The following is a 20,466-nucleotide window of genomic DNA, read 5'->3' on the forward strand; positions in this document are numbered from 1 at the left end:
TGGTCTGCAGAACTTTGCAGATAGGTCAGCTGGCCATGGCTGCCAGAGAGTGGGAATGCTCCTGGGGTTTCCATGTGGGCGCTTTAGATGCTCCACCCCTGCTAAGGCAGTAGTTCTCAACCTTCCTAATGCTGCGACCTTTTAATACAGTTCATGTTGTGGTAACCCCCAACCATAAAATTATTTCATTGCTACTTCACAACTGTAAGTTTGCTACTGTTATGAATTGTAATGTAAATATCTGATGTGTGGATTAGCTGATATGTGACCACCCCCAAAGGGTCTGTGACCCACAGGTTGAGAATCACTGTGCTAGGCCTGGCTCTGATGCCACTAGAGGGTGCTGTTTCTCTCCCTAGTAGAATCAAAGTACTTAAGTCTATGGTCTTAGAAAAGGACCTTTGATGCTGGGCTCAAATTCCAGTCCTCCTAGGTACAAGTTGAATTGGTTGGAGGATACTGCACCCTTCAAAGCTCAGTTTTCTCTCCCGTGAAAACATGTGATCATACCCGACTAGGCAGTCAGGACTTTAGAATAGGGTAAGTTCTCTTGCCCGGCACAGAAATAGAGCTAACTTCACTGCCTGCTGAGCTCCATTGCTAGCATTCTCTAACCCATGGGTGCCCAGGCTTGTGAAGCTGGGCAGGGGTTCTCAGATGTGTCCATGAAGAAGGCCTCCTCCGAAAGCCTTACAGGCAGCCCAGATCCTTTCTAAGTACTGGGTGAGGTAGTAGTGACAATATCCGAGTTGCTGCCTCTGCACAGGGACGGGGTGTTCATGGATCTCTGCTGGAGTTGAGGCTTATCCTTCTAGAAGAGATCATTATAATAAGGCCTGTAAAATTCCTCTCTCCTCTGTCATCGGTGCCTTCATGTGTGCACCAATGTGAGGCCTGGATGACAGGGAGGAGAACTGGCCTGGAAGACAGACCGAGGAGGCAGGCGGAGCTGGAAGGTCGTGGACCTGAACACGTGGCAGGGTCAGTGTCCTAAATCTGGTTGCTTCTTCGGCAGAATGACTTCAGGCAAGATGCTCAACTGTGGTCCCACTGCTTCACTCGGGAGGCAGGGATGGAGATGTCCATCTCTCAGAGCAGCGGTGGTGACTAAATCAGGTGATTGCTGTACAGTTTTCAGTGCCATCAGCGACCACTGAACAGTCACTGGCCACAGCGCCAGGACCCATTTCCACCGGGAGCCCCAGAAGAGTTTGCAGGGAGGTGTACATACCTAGTATTTAGGAGGCTGCCCTAGAATCGGCTATCTTACCCCCAGGAGGTACTCTAAGCACAAATGTGACTTTACCATGTGGCCTCTTGGGGGAGGGGGAGGGGCTGAGTTAGTGTATTAGAACAGTTACCTGGCTCCTCATCTAATTCTCTGCCACGACCTTGAAGGGCTGTCTGGGACTGTCCTGATTGCTTTTCTGGAAGTCCACCTCTTTCCTTCTGACCACACTGCCCTAATGCTCCGCCTTAGTCCTTGCTGTGCCCTCCGCTTGTACGCAGGTCCACTTGCTCTCTGGAATAACTCATTTCTGTGCTGACCTTGTCTGCTTCTCCAAGCCTCAGAGCTCGGGGATGATGTCAGCTCTCGAAGACACCTGGACCAGACTGTCTCACCCAACTATGTGTGTCCAGCGGGACCAAAAAAGTTCACAGCTGGGATTAAAGACGTGAACCACCACACCCCACTGTAGGAAGGTACATTTTCTTAAGCCCCATTCAACGGCTGAGGAAACTGCGGTTGAGGGAGAGGAAAAGAAAGGGAGAGAGAGAGAGAGAGAGGGAGAGAGTGAAACGCGAAACGCCAGCGCAAGTGGTGTAGTTCGTCCTCAGGCTGCAGGGTGATGCATGGGGCGGACCAGCGTGCATCCTGCACCTAGTTGTTTGGGGGCTGGCGGTGGGTGCGGCTCCAGAAGCGGGCGGTGCTAGAGTTTTGTGGGCAGGCGCGGACCGGGGCTCAGGCGAGGGCCAGAGGGTGGACCCAGGCTAAGGAACACAGCTCTACCGCGGGAGGAGCAGGTGAGGCCAGTGCAGAACCATTAATCGCCCAGCGGGTTCGGGATGCTGCCGGAGAGGGGGCCGAAGAGCTCAAGGCATCCTCCAGGAAGTTGAACGCGCTGCAGCAGCTTTGCCCAGCACCTACAGCAGGGTTTCTGGTGGGTTTCCTAGCCGGGGCTTGGCGCCTCATCTCCGGGCTGTGGAGCTCCGATTTCCGATCTTCTCACCTGGGATTCGGTAACCTGATACTTTACCAGAGTGTATCCGAGAAAGTAAGTTGCACATTTGAAGTGTTAAAGTGTCTGCAGGCAGGCATTCAGAGCTGGTGGCTGGTTGTGGAGATCATCCTCCCGGGGTGATAGAAATTGTGTTTATTGGTTTTCTTTAGATGGGCTAGGAAAGGGTGCAGCCGATCTTTGGGCTGGGGGCGGCAGTGGGGTGGGGCTGGTGCAGCAGACTCATTTCCATGCTTCAAGATGAAATCCAGGCAGGGTTTTGCTGACCTTGCATAAAGTGCTCCCCTTCCATCCAGGGTTATCACCCTTGCTAGTTCCTAGGGGACTTGACAACAGCAGCCCTGGAAAGTGAATGTGGTCACCAGCAGGAGAGTCAAGTTTACTCCTGTTTGAAAAAGACCTAGGGTTGAAGAGGCAGGCTATTCATTGTTGGTACTGCCATGGAGTGGGCTTTCTGAGCTCTCTTGTGGGATTACAGGCCAGATAACTGTCCAACAGAGGACAGGGCTTCTGGGACACCCTCTCAGGTGTCTGAACCACATCCCAGCATTCCTACAGGCTCCCTGGGACCTGCTCCACAGATCAGGTCGGGTTCTGTCAGTGGGTTAGGGATATTATCTTCAGCATCCACTGGCACCAGCTCGCTTCTTGTTCCTCTTTTCAAATTCTGTGTTTAGCAAGATGGGTGTCAGGGAAATCAAAGCCAGTTAGCCAGGGACCCTGTTCTGCTTCTTAAAAACTGCAACCTTGGCCAGGGCCCTTCATCTCAGTAGGCTTCCTCTTTAAAATGGAACCAATGGGGCTGGACAGACAGCTCAGCAGTTAAGAGCACTGGCTGCTCTTCCCAAGGACCTGGGTTTGATTCCCAGCACCCATGTGGCAGCTCACAACCAGTTTCAGGAGATCTCACTTACTCTCTGGTGTCTATCAGCACCGAACATACATGTGGGATGCAGATACACATGCAGACAAAACACTCATACACATAAAATAGCAATTAAAGTTTAAATGGAGCTAGCATTAGATAGGACCACATGAATCTGCCGTCTTTACAGCTCAACTACTGAGCATACCATATGGATCAGCCTAGTGATGCCTTTCTGGTGGGAATATGGTTATGGCTTACAGTTCAGGGGGATGGAAGCGAAAACCAATGTTTCCCTTCTGTATTATGTCTCCTAGGAAACACGAATCCTTTTTATCCCCCTTTTTGAAGAAAGGGTACCTGTAACCTGCCTTTCAAAACCCCTTCAAAATGCCCTGCTCTGTTTCTCCCACTTCAATTGGCTCAGCTCCTCTCCAGGTCAGGTCTCCCTCAGGTTGTCCATGGCTCAGAGAGAGATTTTTGCATGTTTGTTGTCACTGCCTTATTCTTTGAGTCTATCTGGAGCTCCATCTTTAGGCCAACTGGTGGAGGAAGCAAGCGAGGCTCATTTCAGTCATCCACAGCTGTCATTGGCTGGGGATGGGGTTGGTCCTCAGCTCTGTGGTAGGAAAAGCAGGAGTGTGACCCCTTCCCACCCTGGGGTCAGATAGGTGAGCTCTGAGCGGGGCAGGGTACGATGGTACCACACATGAGAGCTGTTTAAGGCCAGTGCTGGTAAAGGACCAGAGAGGGTAACGGGTCTTGGCACAAGTCTTTGTTGGGATTGGGATTGGCATTTCTGAATTGGTATCGGACAGCTGCAGTCAGGGAGACTCAGAGGCCTGGCCATGGGCTTGTGTTGTCATTTGTCCTGCTGGGAGATGAAGTCCCTTAGGATGGAGTTGGTGGAATGAGTGAGAAGGGAATTAATATTTGATCGACACCTATGATGATCCAGTTTGGCCTTGGGTACCTCTACCTCCAAGGAAGTGGCAAAGAAAGTTCCTGAAGAGAATCTTTTCCATTCATCAGATCCACTATTTGCCTGAAGAAGACAGAGACTGACTTGTTCAGGGGCTAGGAGCAGCAACTCCCGCCTTCCCACCACCCCCAGCTTCTTCGCCATCCTCTTCCCTAAGACTGAGTCAGACCTGTAACACAGGTGCCATCCTCCCTTTCTCCTTTATATCACTGAGGAAACTGGGGCTTAGCAAAGTTCAGTGACTGACAAGCCACTCTATGGATAGGTGGCAGAGTTGTTGTTATTTAAGCCCAGTACAAATGTATAGCCTGCTGACCTGCACAGGATCCTGGCATGACACGTTGCTCACCTTTTAAACACATGTGATGGTTCCATTTGTGTGGGAGAGAATCCTGCCTTTGACCTCAGAAGCTCTCTGACAACCTGGTGACTAGGCTGTGTCATGGTGTCCCGGGTCAGAGGCAGCTACCCCTATGAGTTAGAAACCAATGGCTTCTCTGAGGTTAAGAACATGGGCCAGGCAAAACTCTGAATGTTGCCTTAAATGCCCCCTTTCTTCTGTCTTGGCTCTCTCAGAGTCTCAGCCTACCCTCTACGTCTAAGTGACTTCTCTGGAGAGCACATGGCTTGGTGGCAGCCTTTCAGTGGCTTCCCTGTCTTTCCTGGTCGGGCTTATCTCTCTTCCAGCCTCGTCCTCTCTCCTTCCTTCTATCTCCTAAGATCCAGCTGTTCTGAACTACTTGCTTGTCTCAGGAGGCTGCTATCCTTCCTGCCTCTGAGCCTCTGTGTGCTATTTCCTGTTCCTTGAACTCTCCCCTCTCCTTTGTCCATTTTCAGCCTGTGAATCTAGGTTCTACACCATCTCTTCTCTCTTCCTGCCCTTAGCTGCCGCTCTGACCTTCCAGGTAACAGGCACACCGACTGTGGCAATAGCACCATAGCCTCGAGGTCCATCTGCATTCCCAGTGATCAGTTTCTCTGGCCTGGGAGGGACATGGTTGTATAAGTCATTCTGTGGCCCTTGTCCTTACCCTAGGGCTTGGCCCTTGTTGATCGAGCAGATGATCAAAGCAATGATCCTTGTCTGGCACTTTCCCTGTCCTGCTAACTTCCCTCTGATCGTGCTGGTGTTGCCCTACACTGATGTCCTCACCCTGGCTGATGGTCAGATGGGTTCTTGAGCTTCTGTTCCTTTTGCTGCCTTGGGGTTAGTGTGACATTTGCTGCCTTGGGGTTAGTGTGACATTTGTGACAGCTGGAAAACCAATTTTTACTCATCTCTGGTTAATGTGGCCTTTCTGTCAAAACCGCATTTGATCATGAAGATAAGTGTATATTGTGAACGGGATGTATACTTGAAAACAGGCATAGCTAACACAGACTACTGTGCTACAAAGAGCATTTCTCAAAAGACCCCCCACCCCGCAATCATGTGCAGCCAGATTTTACATGCTGCTTGTTAAACACAGATTCCTTGGACCCATGCCACACCCCCTTAACTGGTTCTCCTGGGGAGAGGCTTTGGAATCTTCACTCTGAACACATCTATGTGATGACTCTGATGTCCAGTAAAGGTTGGGAATGGCCGACTTGTAGGCTGGAAAATCCAAGTGATGGTTTCCAGGGAGATGTGCAACAACCGGGTAGGCGACCCTCCATGTCAGACTGCCTGTCACTAGCATTGCTGCTTGAAGGATTTGGAGTCCGGGGTTGGAAGAGTCGGTGCTGTTTGAGGGTCCATTTGTTCAGGGAGCCTGAGTGGAATGGTACCCAGATGCTAGCGGGTGGAGGTATGTCAGGTGACTGTGTCGTAGGAAGGGTAATGAGCATCGTGTGTTGGTGGCCAGGAATGCGTGTGTTTCTTGTGGGCAGCACGGAGAAGGCGGTGTCCTGACGAATCAATCAATCTGTAGCTTTGGCGGTCTTCATCTTCACCACACGCCACCTCAGGAACAAGGATGACAGGGTGTTGGAGTCTGAAACCAAGCCCCAAAGTTCAAGTTCTGTGGGTGTAATGAAGACTGGCAGGGTCACTATATGAAGGAGAATCTGTTGCTGCCTTTGTTGGGAGGACATAACTAAGGGGCTTTCTATGCTCCAAGTTCTTTATCATCAAAACAGCCTCAAATCCTGAGGCCAGAGGGAGTTTGTCAGGAAAGTTATGGCATCAGATAGTCAGACACCTGTGAGAGGATAGGTAAATGGCTTCCTGTACGGCTAGTAGGTTTTCCACCAATGAACTAGGTTGATAAGACTTGTCAGAATACAGTAACTAATGTGCAACACACTGAGCACAGTCTCTGTCATGTACAAATGTTGTCTACAAGGCAGTGATTATTGGATGCCAGTCCTACCTTAACCCTTATATGATAGCTCTCAATGCCATGGGGTAGAAGGAGCCAAGAACCTTCTCCCTCACCCTTGTTCTTACCTGGTTCTACCCTAGAGGCATGATCCCCGAGTCCTGTTTGTTTGCTTTGCAGGCTGTACCTCTGAACTGGGCCTCCAGCCTGGCGTTCCTGGATCTTCTCACACCCACCATGAATACACCCCATTTCCCAGCCTCCCTGTTTTTGGATCTTTTCATACCCACCATGAACACCTCCCATTTCCCGGCTTCCCTCTTCCCAGAGTTCCTACAGGGGAAGAATGGGACCAATCCTTTGGGTTTCCTCTACAACTTCTCTGACGGCTGCCAGGATTCTGTGGACCTTTTGGTCTTCATCATCACCACCTACAGCATTGAGACCATCTTGGGGGTCCTGGGAAACCTCTGCTTGATATATGTGACCACAAGGCAGAAGGAAAAGTCCAACGTGACCAACCTGCTCATTGCCAACCTGGCCTTCTCTGACTTCCTCATGTGCCTGATATGCCAGCCACTCACAGCCACCTACACCATCATGGACTACTGGATCTTCGGTGAGGTCCTTTGCAAGATGTTAACTTTCATCCAGTGTATGTCGGTGACAGTCTCCATCCTTTCGTTGGTTCTCGTGGCCTTGGAGAGGCACCAGCTCATCATCCATCCAACGGGCTGGAAACCCAGCGTTTTCCAGGCTTACCTGGGGATTACGATCATCTGGTTCATTTCTGGCTTCCTGTCCTTGCCCTTCCTGGCCAATAGCATCCTGAGTGACCTCTTCCACCGCAACCACTCTAAGGCGGTGGAGTTTTTGGAGGACAAGGTGGTCTGCATTGTATTCTGGTCCTCAGACCATCACCGCCTCATCTACACCACCTTCCTGCTGCTCTTCCAGTACTCTGCCCCCCTGGTCTTCATTCTGGTCTGCTACGTACGCATCTACCAGCGCCTGCGGAGGCAGAGGCAGGTGTTCCGCAGGGACGCTTGCGGCTCACGCGTGGGGCAGATGAAACGGATCAATGGTATGCTCATGGCAATGGTGGCTGCCTTTGCTGTGCTCTGGCTGCCCTTGCATGTGTTTAACACCCTGGAGGACTGGTACCAGGAGGCCATACCCGCTTGCCATGGCAACCTCATCTTCTTGATATGCCACATGCTTGCCATGGCTTCCACCTGTGTTAACCCTTTCATCTACGGCTTTCTCAACACCAACTTCAAGAAGGATGTCAAGGCCCTGGTGCTGACCTGCCATTGCAGGTCACCCAGAGGGGAGTCTGAGCATCTGCCCCTGTCCACTGTGCACACGGACCTCTCCAAAGGATCTCTGAGGCTGGGAAGCAAGTCTAACTTCATATAGTCCTGCCTAGGCTTTTCCCTGCTGTTTCCTTTTGACAGACCCTTTCACTTAGCCAAGCAGACACATTGCAGGTTGACTAGTATCCTGCTGTTTTTAGCTTGGGAATCCAGATAGGCTAGCAAAACACTTGAAGCTTGGCATTTAGACTGTTTAGCCATTTGCTTCTGGGAGAATTTTGAGTCCAGATTCCGCAGATCACACAGTGAACTTTGTGCTTGAGTTTCGGGATGTTACAACCAGAGATGTTGGACTCTAAAGGCCACTCAGCACAGATGCCTAGCCTAAAAAACCTTCCTCCACATCCTGAGGGTTCATCTAACTTGCCATGGGCTATGTGTTATGCTCTTTCTAAGGGATGCTGGAAGTCCCAGTAGCCTTTGACAGAGGCAGATTCATAGAAACAGTTTCAGGGGTTTGGGAGTCTGTTTAATGAAGTACTTGTTGAAAGGAACAGCTACAATGAATGTGACTGTCTCATCCATGGGGGTCAAAGTTCAGTGCCCCTCTTGGCTACCTGAATTGGGTTCATGGCATCCTCAGTGTGTGGACTAGACAGCTTGTCTTTAGAAAGAAGGAAATGCCAAGGTTGCGCTTGGCCCACATCAGATTGGATATTGCAGCTTATTTCTGTCTGTGTAGAGCAACCTTCTAATAAAGTGAATATACTGGTCCCATGAGAGACTGTCCCCACACCAAGCAGAGTCTAATGGGCTTTCTGGCCTTGGCCCCTTCCAACCATATGTGCAACTGATGTCCAGGCCAGGTGCTTTTGGCCATCGCTTCCTTCTAGCTTGTCTCAGCTTTTGGTCACACCTCCAGTTTATCTCCTTTGTTCCTAGATTATGAGATTTCTTTTCTTTTATATTTTTGAAATAGGATCTTACTATGTATTCTAGGCTGGCCTAGAGCTCCTACCGAGCCTCATGTACTAATTAAAGCTGAACCCATCACACACGTACTGAGAGATGAGTGAGGCTCTCTTCTTCTCTGGTATAGGCTGTTGCTGACTGTCTCAAGTGACCGACTTTGAGCAAAGCTCAGATTTCAGGCCCATCCTGGCAAGATGTCATTGTCCAAACTGAGTGCGCGCGCGTGCGCGCGCGCGCACGCACGCACGCACGCACACACGCACGCACGCACGCACGCACACACACACACACACGAGTGCATATACACACATTTGCACACACATACACACACATGTGTGCATGCATATACACACATTTGCACACACACATACATACACCCCAAACAAACAAACAAACAAACAAACAAAAATCTGAGGCCTCAGACTTCTTCGGATACTGTTCTGGGCCCTGGAATTTATGCTTATATTAATAATAATTCATTAATTAGGCTCAATGGGGCCAAGGTGCCAATGGCTCAGAATAGATATTAAGTAAAAGTATTAGGAATTGGGATGCTATGTAGAAGCTCCACTGAGTGTCTTCCTGTTTCCCTCCCACTTTAGTTAGGATGACATTAACCTATCCAGGTGACTGTCTCCTGATCCTGGTGTTTAACAGCCCTTGAGATATCTGGATTAACAACATCCTTGTTGTTTACCAACCTAAGCAATCTGAAGACCAGCAGCCCTTGCACCTGGTCTGAGGTTAGGTGTTGGGTGTTGGGGGCTGTTAGATATGCCGTCTTCATTGCAGATGTGTTTGAATATGAATCTGCATTTGGCCAGAATGTGTAGGTTAACTGTAGGCACACTGAAGTCAGGAAGTATTACTCTTGGAAACGGGTCATCCTGGGACATGAGGCTGTTGGGTGAAAACCTGCAAATGGACACTCTAGGGTCCAGAGCAGATCCATGTTCTGAACATCTCTTTAAATGTTGAATTGCTGATAAGATATGCTCTGTTTTGGCAATCGTTTCTCTGGCTGTAGGTGGACACATTTCTTGTGAAACTTTTTCAGCATTTCAATAAATACTCGCCAAATACATAGAGTGCAATGTTCCATTTATAGGGAGCCTGCTCTTTTAATTCTGTTCTGCTTCATGTAAAAGTATACTATTAACAGCTTTCCGTTGGTTTTGATAGCTGCTTACCAGTTCAGAAACTGCAGGCACCTCTCAGTCTTCCTAGGTAACTCCTCGCAGAGGGTGGCTGGGGGAAAGCTCTATGGCAAGTACAGGGGAGTGTTAGGGTTAGAACTGGAGCCTGTTTTCACAAAGCAAGCCTCGGAGCTCTGAAACTGTGCAAAGCCTTATCAAATCCTGGCAGTAAGCACTTTAACTCTAGCCTTTTCCTCTTAAATAAACGACCTTTACTTGCTTGATAAAAGTAATCCTACTCAAAGGTAAACATTCCAACATAAAGTGAAAGGAAAAAACTGTCCACAGTTCCATCGTTCAAAAATAATCACTGATTGTATTTTGGGGACTCATTTTTAGTTAGAATATGCATATGTCTGTTTAAAAAATATCATTGAAATTAAATTGTGTAAATAAATAAATTAAAAAAAAGAAATTAAATTGTGCATGTATTGATATTTATTTATTTAAAAATTATTTTATCTTGAATTGTGTGTGAGCATGGGCATCATGTGTTGGATTGCGAACATGAGTGCATGTGCCCACGGAGGCCAGAGGTGTTGTGAAATCTGGGTCTGGGATTATAGACGACTGGTTACCCAGCACCTCACCTGGTGATGTGGGTGCTAGGAACCGAACTCGAGCCCTCTGTAAAAGCAGTATCTGCTCTTAACCTCAGGCATTTTCTCAACTCTAGGCTGCAGTTGAAGATTTACCATTTACCATTATCAAAGTCTTCGTCCAGAGTTACCTGTTCTAGAGGATATCTCTCTTCTTTCTGCTGTGATCCACCTGGCTCTGGGGACACTGACTTTCTAAGTTCAGCTGCTTATCTCTCTGTGAGGCTGCCGGGCTCCAATGGTCCTGCAAGACTGTGGTTGTGGTATGGATGAGAAACATCCAATGTAGGCTCATGTATTTGAATACATAGCCCCCAGCTGGTGAAACTGTGTGGGGAGATGGAACCTTGCTGGAGGAAGTACATCACTGGGAGTGGGCTTTGAGGATTTATAGCCCTGTCCCACTTCCTGCTTCCTCTCTCTTTTGACTTCCAGCGCGTAAATGAAATGTGAGCTTTCAACTGCCTGTTCCCGCTTCCACCTTTCCCCTACATGATGCACCCTGTCCCTCTGGAACCATAAGTCAACACAAGCCCTTTGCTTTCCTATCTTGTTTTTTGCCAGGGTATTTTATCACATCGACAGCAAGGAACACTTCATCATCTAAATGGGGTAGTTAAGCCCTGATCATGATTATTCTGGGACTGTAGTAAAAACTACCCCAGTCACAGGAACGTGAGGGGTCCGACCCTTTAACACAGCTTCACCCCAGCAGTTTTTCTCTCCTGAAAAGAGTTTATCGAAGCTGTCTATTGGAGGTCAGCCCAGAGCTCTCTTAACGTATATCTCTTCGTTCATAAACACATGAATAGGGAACGACTTCCAAAGAGATCAGACTGGAAATAGGCCACACAAAGACTGCTGGTGCAAACTTGGAGATAACCCTTGGGAGGTTACATCCTTTGCGAAGCCAGAAGCTGGTGCCACCTTGTAAGTGCCTTTTGCAGTCTGTTGTGGGTAGATGGATGCACATTTCCCCCAGAGGGAAGGCCTCTTTTAAGAACCTTCTTCTCGGGGCTGGAGAGAGATTCCTTGGTTGTTAAAATGCTTGCCATGCAGTCCTGAGAACCTGAGTTTGAACCCCAGAACTCATGTGAAAATCCAGGTATGCTCACGTGTGCTCATAATCCAAGCACTGGGGAGGCAGAGACAGGCAGACCCTTGGTGTTCCTGACCAGACAGTCTAACCCAATAAACAAGACCTAGGTCCTAGTGAGAGACCTTGTCTCAGAAAACGAGGAGAACGACTCTTGGGGAACAATACCCAAGGGTGACTTTGGTCCTCCATGTACATCTGCGTGCAAGCGTATGCACCCCATCCCCGCCCTTTTGCTTCGTGGACACACACACCTCTTCACCCCACATGTGTACCGCATTGGCTGTGAGCCCTGTCTGTTCCCCAGGATGGTCATTGTCATTTAGCACTGAAGCTTCATCTCAATGGAGAAAAAAACCTGAGGAATCTCATTGCTATCTTTAATTATTCCGAAGCTATGTTCTGTTCTATCTTCTGTTCAGGGTGTAGCCTTAAAACACATAAAAGATCGAGGTGGGTATGGATGGTTGTGCGGCATCTGATGGTGTGGGTGATGCTCCAGCCATTTTCCCAGCCCTGGAAAAAGAGATGTAGAAACCAGGATAGGGATAACCGGGATGTGGCGGTAGATACAAATTCTTCAGTACTTTGTTACACACATTCAGCTCCTGTGTCACACTACTCCCTTCTGTCACCTTGATTTTTGACTCTCCAGAAACTAAACTCATGCCCATCTCCTAGACAAGCAAATATCAAATCATATTATCTTCATAATTGAAACAGACATCTGAGACAGCTCAATAGACTTCCAACTAAACTCAGGGTTAATGAACCGAGGTTCAGTCTCGTCTCCCTGTAGGTTTTCTGGGTAAGTTTGTGTACGGCCTCCACTCAACTTTTCCTAACTCTTACCGTTAGGTGTGAACTAGTGGAAAGAGCACAGGCAAAGTCGTGAGGAGTGAAGGGCTTCTGAGGATGAGGAGGCTGCCCAAGAAATCATGCAAACTGTGCTCCCCTTACTGCCTTGATACTGTCCTCAATGGCTTTATCCAGACTTCTTCCCCTTAACCCAGAAGTTAAGGGGGCTTTGTGTCTGAACCCTTATTCTTGTCCAGAATTGGCCTTGGCATCCAAGGAGCCTGGTGGATCCTTTTTAATTCTTTGTTTGCTCTTTGGGGTCCTGCCACCCAGTTCCCAAATAAGTCACGTGGAGACTTATTCTTACTTATAAATGCCCAGTCTTATCTTGGCTTGTTTCTAGCCAGCTTTTTGTAACTTAAATTATCCTGTCTACCTTTTGCCTATGAGCTTTTATCTTTCTCTATTCTATATACCTTTCTTTACTTCTTACTCTGTGAGTGGCTGTGTAGCTGCATGGCTGGCCCTTGCATCCTCCTCTCCTCCTTTTCTCACTTCTTCCCCCTTTCCCAGATTCCTCCTCCTGTTTATTCTCTCTGCCTGCCTGCCCAGCCTTTCCTTTCTCTGCCCAGCTATCCATCAGGCAAAGTAACACAGCTTCACAGAGTTAAATGAATGCAACATAAAAGAATGCAACACAACTTTGCATCATTAAATCAAATGTCCCACAGCACAAGCGAACTTGACACATCTTAAAATAATATTCTGCAGCATCCTGGTGGACATTTTCTCATTGTATAGTCGGTTACATGTCACCTTCTTACGGAGGAGGATTGAGAGTTAGTAATTCTCAGTTTCCATGTTAGTCGAAAGGGTATTTGGTCCCGAAACTCTGTGATTTCTTTATCTCTGTTGGAACTGGAGTGATTCTGACTCTCTCCAACCACAGACTAAAGTAGAGGCCCCTAAGTGGGTGTCTGGGCTGAGTGGAGAATCTAACATGGAGGAAATTATGTGGTTTTCATTACACTCCACGTTGTCAATTTGTGAGACCTGGCGTCCCTTTCCTGCCCTGCGAACTCAGACCAGAGTATGATTTTGTGGTTTGATTAGTTATTCATTGAAGCCAAGATTAGCCATATCAGAGCTATATAAATTGTTATTAAAGCCAGACAATAGCCTCATTGTTCCCAGTTATTGCTAAGAACTGTTCTGTACGTGGTACTAGATAAGGTACTGCAAGCGTCCAACATGTTGAGAAATAAAAGCATGGCTTGCGCATTGCCAGCCTGGGGTCCAGCCCGGGGTTCAGCCTGGGGTCCAGCCTGGTGTCCAACCTGGGGTCCAGCCTGGTGTCCAACCTGGGGTCCAGCCTGGGGTCCAGCCTGGGGTCCAGCCTGGCATCCAGCCTGGCATCCAGCCTGGAGTTCTGTGAGGCTCCACCTGTGCCATGAGGTCAGGACGGAAACTTCCCTGGCAGCTTCTTCACAGCCAGCTTCTACCTCTCTACTGCTTCAACTTGGCTGGCCTGGTGCAGGGCTGGGGAAACGGCAAAGTGGCCAAGCCTGGTGGCCATGACACGTACAAAAACCACAAACAAGGTCTCTTCCTCTGGGAGAGTTTCTCAGTTGGGTTGTACAAAGTCTCATGACTTCACCAACCCCTCCGAAGTATTAGACCATCCTGGCCACCACTCCCTTTCCCCTCTGCATGTCAGCTGACTGACAGTGTGACTTCTATGGCTGCTCAAATTGATTATCCTTGGCCTCCTTGCTCTGCTTGAGTATTGTTATCGTTGTTATTCTTGTTTTAATTCCCAGTAGTTTTCAGGATGTGACTCCATCCTGATGCACTGCCTGGCCTGCCCCTCTGTCCCCCGACACGGGGCTGTTCCCGAGCTGCCTTGCCTTCACCGGCCCACATCACACACTTGAACCTGTTCCCAGATTCAGGACAGGCTTGCCTGTTTCTTACTTTCACGTCTCCACTCTCATTGGGAACAGCTAGCTCCGGCTATCTCTGAGATACTCATACACAACACTAGTTCAAGTCTAAAGCAAACAGGAGCCCCTCCCTGGGATTTCTGTTGGACTTTCTATCACATCTACGCCTGTCATGAGCATCCCGATAGCCCCTTTACCAGCATCTGACTCATGCTTATCCCCTTGTTGCTTGGAGGGCGGAAGTCTCCCTTAATGGCCCCTCTGCCTCCTGTCTTACAGGCTACTGTTCTCTTCACACGGGTCCCAGACCTGGCTCTAACTGTGTCATTTCACTGTTCCTGTCACCTACTGGATAGAGTCCCAGTGCTTATCCGTGCCCCTAGGCCTTTGCTGGGCTTCCTATTGCTTGCTTGCGGTACACTCCGTTCGCACTCTGTTTTGCCACGCCCTTTGTCTTCTGTTCCTTCAGTGTGCCACAGTTTGTCCAACTTGATCCCTGTTGCATCTCTGTGCATTTTTCAATTCTATGCTTAGCTTCTCTGGCTCTGTCTGATGTCTGCATCCACTGAGCGTGCTGTCAAGGCTATGTTGGGCATCAGGGAGTCAAAAGATGGAAAGAAGAAAGGATAGTTCTCACTGTCTTTCCCCTGCCTGTCACCTCTTAAGAACAGGGATGGGGTTTTTGTCTTCTGGGTAGCTATCAGACCTTGAAAGGAGAGTGGGCTAGTTTTCACCATGAGGAACAGACAAGGAGCTGATAGGCGTTTGGAGCAGGCTTTAGTCTCCAACAGGGAAGCAAGAAAGATCCAGGTCACAGCCTTGTCTTCACCATGAGTCAATCAGTGTTACAGCTGTCATCAAGCAACAGCGAGACAAGGGAAGCTCTCATTACAGAGCACTGAGCTAGCCTTTGGGGTCAGGTGGAATGAGACGTATTAGCCATATTTAAGCAAGTGGAACAGTGAGACTTCATAGAGTCAAAGGGAGATAGAAGAAACGGAGTTGGCGGGGGAGGGTGGGCGGGCTAGGAGGAGAAGAAGATATTAGGCGGCCGCAAACTACAACTCTTGATTCCCTGTTACCAAGGCCGGTTTCCAATCATCCTGACAGGAGAAACGAAATAGGACACCCACAGTTCGAAGCTTCCGATATCTGCTACAAAATTACCTATTTATCTTTTCTCCCACCTCCCAGTGTGTGAGGTAGCATGCTCTTAAGGGGATGGATGTTCTGTCTGGTGACATTTGATACACCCTATTTCTCTCCTGGCCTAGCCTCCAAGGCTCCTGTTCAGGCTGTATCTTCAGACATTCAGGCCTTGTTGAGAGATGAGGATCAACATGCTACGGGCACAAGAGTCAGGGGCACATTTCAATCAGTCTTCATTGGCATTATCGCGGAGAGCTAATGAATCTGAGGTTACTAGGGACCTTTCTCTTCTCTGGCTAGAAGGGTGTGACTCCTTTTGAATGGATGGTTATCTCCAGAAGGCCGATACTGCAGCTGCTATGGCTGTAGCTATGACTGGACAAAGAGCACAGGTGGCGGGAAGCAAAGGGCTAAGGCAGAGGGAGCACTCAGCAGGTGATCCAGCAGATCCTGAGCTGTGACAGTCTGTCCTGGGTTACAGTGTCCTTAGCTCCACCACGTGCCTGTTCTGGGATCCACAAGGCTAGGTGAACTCTCGGGGTGTCCCGAATGTCTGGATAAAGTCAATGGGTTTGCTCAGCAGCGTCTGCTGTGTTCCAGGCTATTTGATGGTCAAAGACTAATCAGGATGTCAGCCTGCTTTCTAGGAGTCTGTCTCTATGGGACTGAGATAGGCCCAATGCGATGAAGTCTTCTTTCCTGGAATGGAGGAAAAGCTAAGGAGGAGAAACCTTGGAGTTGTGTCAGAAGTGAGGAAGAGGCCTTCCTCGTCTCAGCCCATCCAATGGTGAGCTGAAGACCAGGGCTCAGGAGCTAGGGTGATGACAAAGGCTGACGAGTGTTTCTCTCAGCCTTCCCTTGTTCTGCAGCCATGATCCAGCTTCTGCTGTGTCCCCAGAGACGTGTGAGCCATGAACTGGGCTTCGCAAGTGGACTGTTATTTTTTTATAAAAAACCTCCCCAAAGTCAGTATTTGTTAAAAAGTGTTTAGTTATCTTATTTTCAAATTATGCCTTTAAACTGCAGGCATATTCTTTTTTACATTTATAAACACATTTTATTTTTAACATTAATGGTACTTATGTTGCTTTTGGAGATATCCTGTAACTGCAGCTTCTTTAATTGTAGTTCATGACCCATACAGAAGGGTAAAAATTTGGCAACATTAAGCACTTCTAAATATATAACAACCAAAATCAAATCCGGAACTAAATGTGTAATGAATCTGAGCTGTTTCTCGCAGTGTTTACCCACGTAGCATTACCAGACTTCACCGCAATCTCGGCTCTGAACACACAGCGCACAGTTTTGCCCTGAGCTTGTAGTCAGTCCATAAACATCAATGAACATTGCCTGCAATGCCTTGGCTCAAAATCCAAGACCCAGGCTGTGAATTGCAGCATGTTCACTGTGCACATGAAATTTTCTGCTCTTGATATGAATCTCATTACAGAAAACAAAGACTTTCGTATTTTCCTGTCTTCATTCCTCAGCATGTAAGAATCAAATCAATCACTATGTCCTTTGAGTTGTATTGTCTTAGAATATTTGATTTTAAAAACTAGGTTGTTGACTTGAGTTTCAACCAATTCTGTGCTGTTTGTTTTCCCCCAGTGAAGGGCATTGAAGTCCAAACCTCACGCTAGCCAGACAAATGCTCCATCCCTGAGCCATTTTCTGAGCCTTCTTCTTACCTTGTTATTTTGAGAAAGCGGCTTCACAGAATTACCCAGGTTGGCTTTGAACTTGCACTAAATCCTCCTGCTCCAACCTCCAGGGTAGCTGGGGACACAAGCTTGAGTTACCAGACTCACAGACTGAAGAATGTCAAGAAATACACTTTCTGTTGTCAGCACTTGGAGGATTAGAAATTCGCCAAGTTTGCTAAAGGTATAGCCATGCTGGCTTCAGCTCTTCTTTTATAACTGAGTCTTGGTAATGTGTGGATTGTTTATTATTGTGACATGATTTGTGACTGATTCCATCTAATTTTTGAGTGTACATAAGTGAAAATGTAGAGAATGTTTTTTGACATTCAATAGGTTGACTTTAGAGAGGCATGCTGGCTGCTTAGTATGCGCCTTTAAACCTCCATTCACTATAAATAAAATGAAAAATTTACTCCTGAGATGCCAGCCAATGAGCTATGTAGATAACTTAGGATATTCACATCCAAACGCCTGCTTAGGAAGGAGAAATGCTTTTGCTGATTCTGTTGGTGGTCTATCTTTTGGAGCAAATATTGGAAAAAATTTCCTTAGAGAAAAAGAATTTAGGATTGAGTCAACTTTTCAAATATGGCTCCATTATAAATATATTTATCTTTTAATTCTGTGATAAATGAAATGGCATAATGTTAAGAAATTCTATATTAAGAAATGTTTTCAGTGACAAATATGGCCATGTAAGGTGCTATCACTAGTTTTGAATTTTAACTTACCTAACCACAAAGATTTGTTTGACTTAATGGAGATGTTCTGTGGTTTTGTTTATTAAATAGTAGATAGTAGGGCTGGAGGGACGGCTCAGCTGTTAAAGGCTAGGCTCACAACCAAAATAGTAGATATTGTTGCTAAAAATAGTAAACAAATATCCAAGGTTTGCCATATGTAAAGGCACTAGGATTTTACTTAGTTCTATTCTTGTCAGTTTCAATCCACAACTATAGTTTGGTCTGTGTCTTTAGGGTGACAGTGAACAGTTACTTTATATTTGTCATTTCAGAGCAACGTTAGATCCGTTAAAAGAACATTTGGGACATTGAGCTTGTATATTTATTAGAGACTAATGAACAAGAGAAGGTGAATTAAAAGTTATCTTGGCAGGAACCCTTTTATAATTTTGATTTATTTTGGTTTTGATGAAGTATAGCTTAAGTTTTTATTCTCTTTAGGCATAAGAGACCCATCAAACTGTAAAAACAAACTCCAAGAGAACAAGAAACATACACAAATCGGAAAGCAATTATGAAAATGGCCAGAGTAAATTCTTCTAAAGAATAACCCAGAATATACACAGATTCAACCTCTCAGTCAGAAGACAGAGTAGCTGAATAGATTTAAAACTCCAAGCCCCAGATGTCTATGAAAAAAAAAACTTACTTTGTCAGAAAAACATACACACACACACATACACACACACGGAGAAAGAGAGAGAGGGAGAGAGAGAGAGAGAAGGGGGAGGGAGAGACTAAAGATTTGAAAGACAGATTCCATATAAACCAAACAAAAGTAGCTGTAGTTTTTTCAAAGAAATCAATATTTAAGAAAAAACAAAAACAACAACCAAAACAAAGAGAGAAAGAAAGATACTATTCACCTATAGATTGATTCAGCATGATGGAAGAATAATTATGTCAAATATACATTCAACCCAATCTTGGAATACTCAGGTATACAAAGCTACCACTATTGGCTCTAAAGGATCATTAATGGATCAAACATACTAATACTTGGGTATTTCAACACCTTTCTTTTGTCAATAAATATCCAGGCAAAAATGGACAATTGGAGTTCAACTGCACTGTCAACTGAATGGACTTAACAGACATTTCTAGAACACGTCACCCAAGAGCTTTGGGATTCACATTCTTCCATCAGTACACAGAACATTTTCCAAGACAGAATGTACTGTACATCACAAGACAAGCCTAAATACTGTGTATAAAACCGCTTCGGTGTACTGTGTCTTCTCTGATCACCATGGGAGGAAACTAGAACCCAGCTGTGGAAAGGACTTTAGAATTTCTGAATTACTTCCACTAAGGAATCTCCTTAAGTAAGGAAAGATGGGAATGTAACAGCTCATGAGCTATGGGATGTAGGAAAAAAAAGTACTCAGAAGTTTCCAGTAATGTGCCTCCATCTTAAAAAGGAGAAAGATTTCACATGGGCAATCTTATACCCTGAATTAGTGAAAGGGAAGATCAGAGAAAAGATAAATGAAATAGAGAATGAGAAGATCACTGAAAAAGATCACTGTGGTCATCATTAATCACACAAAAGGCCAATAAAATGAGGATGCTAGGTTTTGAGGAAGTAAATGAAACCAGCAGCCCTTTAGCCAAGCAATTGAGAAAAGTCTTAGTCAATATAACCAGGAACAAGAAAAAAAGGCATCACAGTGGAGGAGGTCAAGGATACAGAGAATCATCAGCGACCTGCTAGGAATCTTTCCTGGTGCTTCAACTCACTTGTACATTGCAGGTACACACAGGAATTGGTGTGATTCCCCCAGTCTCAGAAACTGTATCCAGAGAGGCTTTTTGGGCTGTGGATGTGGACCTGGTGCTTTAGGCTACAACTGATTGATTGTAATTGGGTCTTGTGATGCTCAGAGAAACTAAGTTCTCAGCCAGAGGACCACTGACATCAGTTCGTAAATATTCATGCGGCTGTCCCAAAAGATACGAATTTCATAGTGCCAGTCCAGCAAGGGACAGCATACATGTCACTGTGTCTCGGTGGATAAGAAGCCACCAGGAGTAAGACTCAGGGAAGCTCCCAACGTTACAAAGGTATGGGGTAACTGCAGTGAGCTCAGGACTTGCACATGCTCAGCAGGCTTCCTCTACTGAACTACACCCCAGCCTCTTCTCTGTACCTTATGAGGACTAGAGTGACCAGTTTGGAGCATGCTCATCTCCAAACCACTGACTGGAGACTGCTCTGTGACTCCTGCTGGTGTCTCTGGCACCTCTTGAGTTCTTGGTCTTTGCCCTGTCAGGCCCAGGCCCAGCAGATCTCTTTTTTATCCCTCCTCTGACATTCTGTTATTACCCCAACTAACATACTTCTGAAAGAAAAGGAAGTTTGTATGATTCCTCAATTGCCACAACTGACATGGTTTAAAAATGCAGAAATCTGTTCTCATATGATTCTGAGATCAAAGTGTCATGGGCTGTGTTTGCTTCCTCCTCAGCTTCTAAGGGAAAGAGATGACCCTGTTGGTCTCTTCTAGCCTCAAACACTTCAGGCATACTCTCCTCCCCTACCCCAGGCTATCCTG

At 46.8% G+C, this 20,466-nt stretch overlaps 1 protein-coding gene across 1 annotated transcript; it reads left to right on the top strand.

Moving 5' to 3' along the window:
* The first annotated feature begins 2,231 nt into the window (after positions 1 to 2,231).
* On the top strand, positions 2,232 to 8,214 carry LOC101998757 (neuropeptide Y receptor type 4). The gene is made up of 2 exons (XM_005348617.2): positions 2,232 to 2,276; positions 6,571 to 8,214. Exon 2 carries the CDS (start codon positions 6,628 to 6,630, stop codon positions 7,807 to 7,809), a length of 1,182 nt encoding a protein of 393 aa, XP_005348674.2. The 5' UTR covers positions 2,232 to 2,276; positions 6,571 to 6,627; the 3' UTR covers positions 7,810 to 8,214.
* The last annotated feature ends 12,252 nt before the right edge of the window (positions 8,215 to 20,466 follow it).

This window comes from Microtus ochrogaster, chromosome 6 (assembly GCF_000317375.1).
Source record: "Microtus ochrogaster isolate Prairie Vole_2 chromosome 6, MicOch1.0, whole genome shotgun sequence".
NCBI lineage: Eukaryota > Metazoa > Chordata > Mammalia > Rodentia > Cricetidae > Microtus > Microtus ochrogaster.

Coding starts and splice junctions, on each gene's coding strand:
- LOC101998757 (XM_005348617.2), top strand. CDS start 6,628: ATGAATACACCCCATTTCCCAGCCTCCCTGTTTTTGGATCTTTTCATA.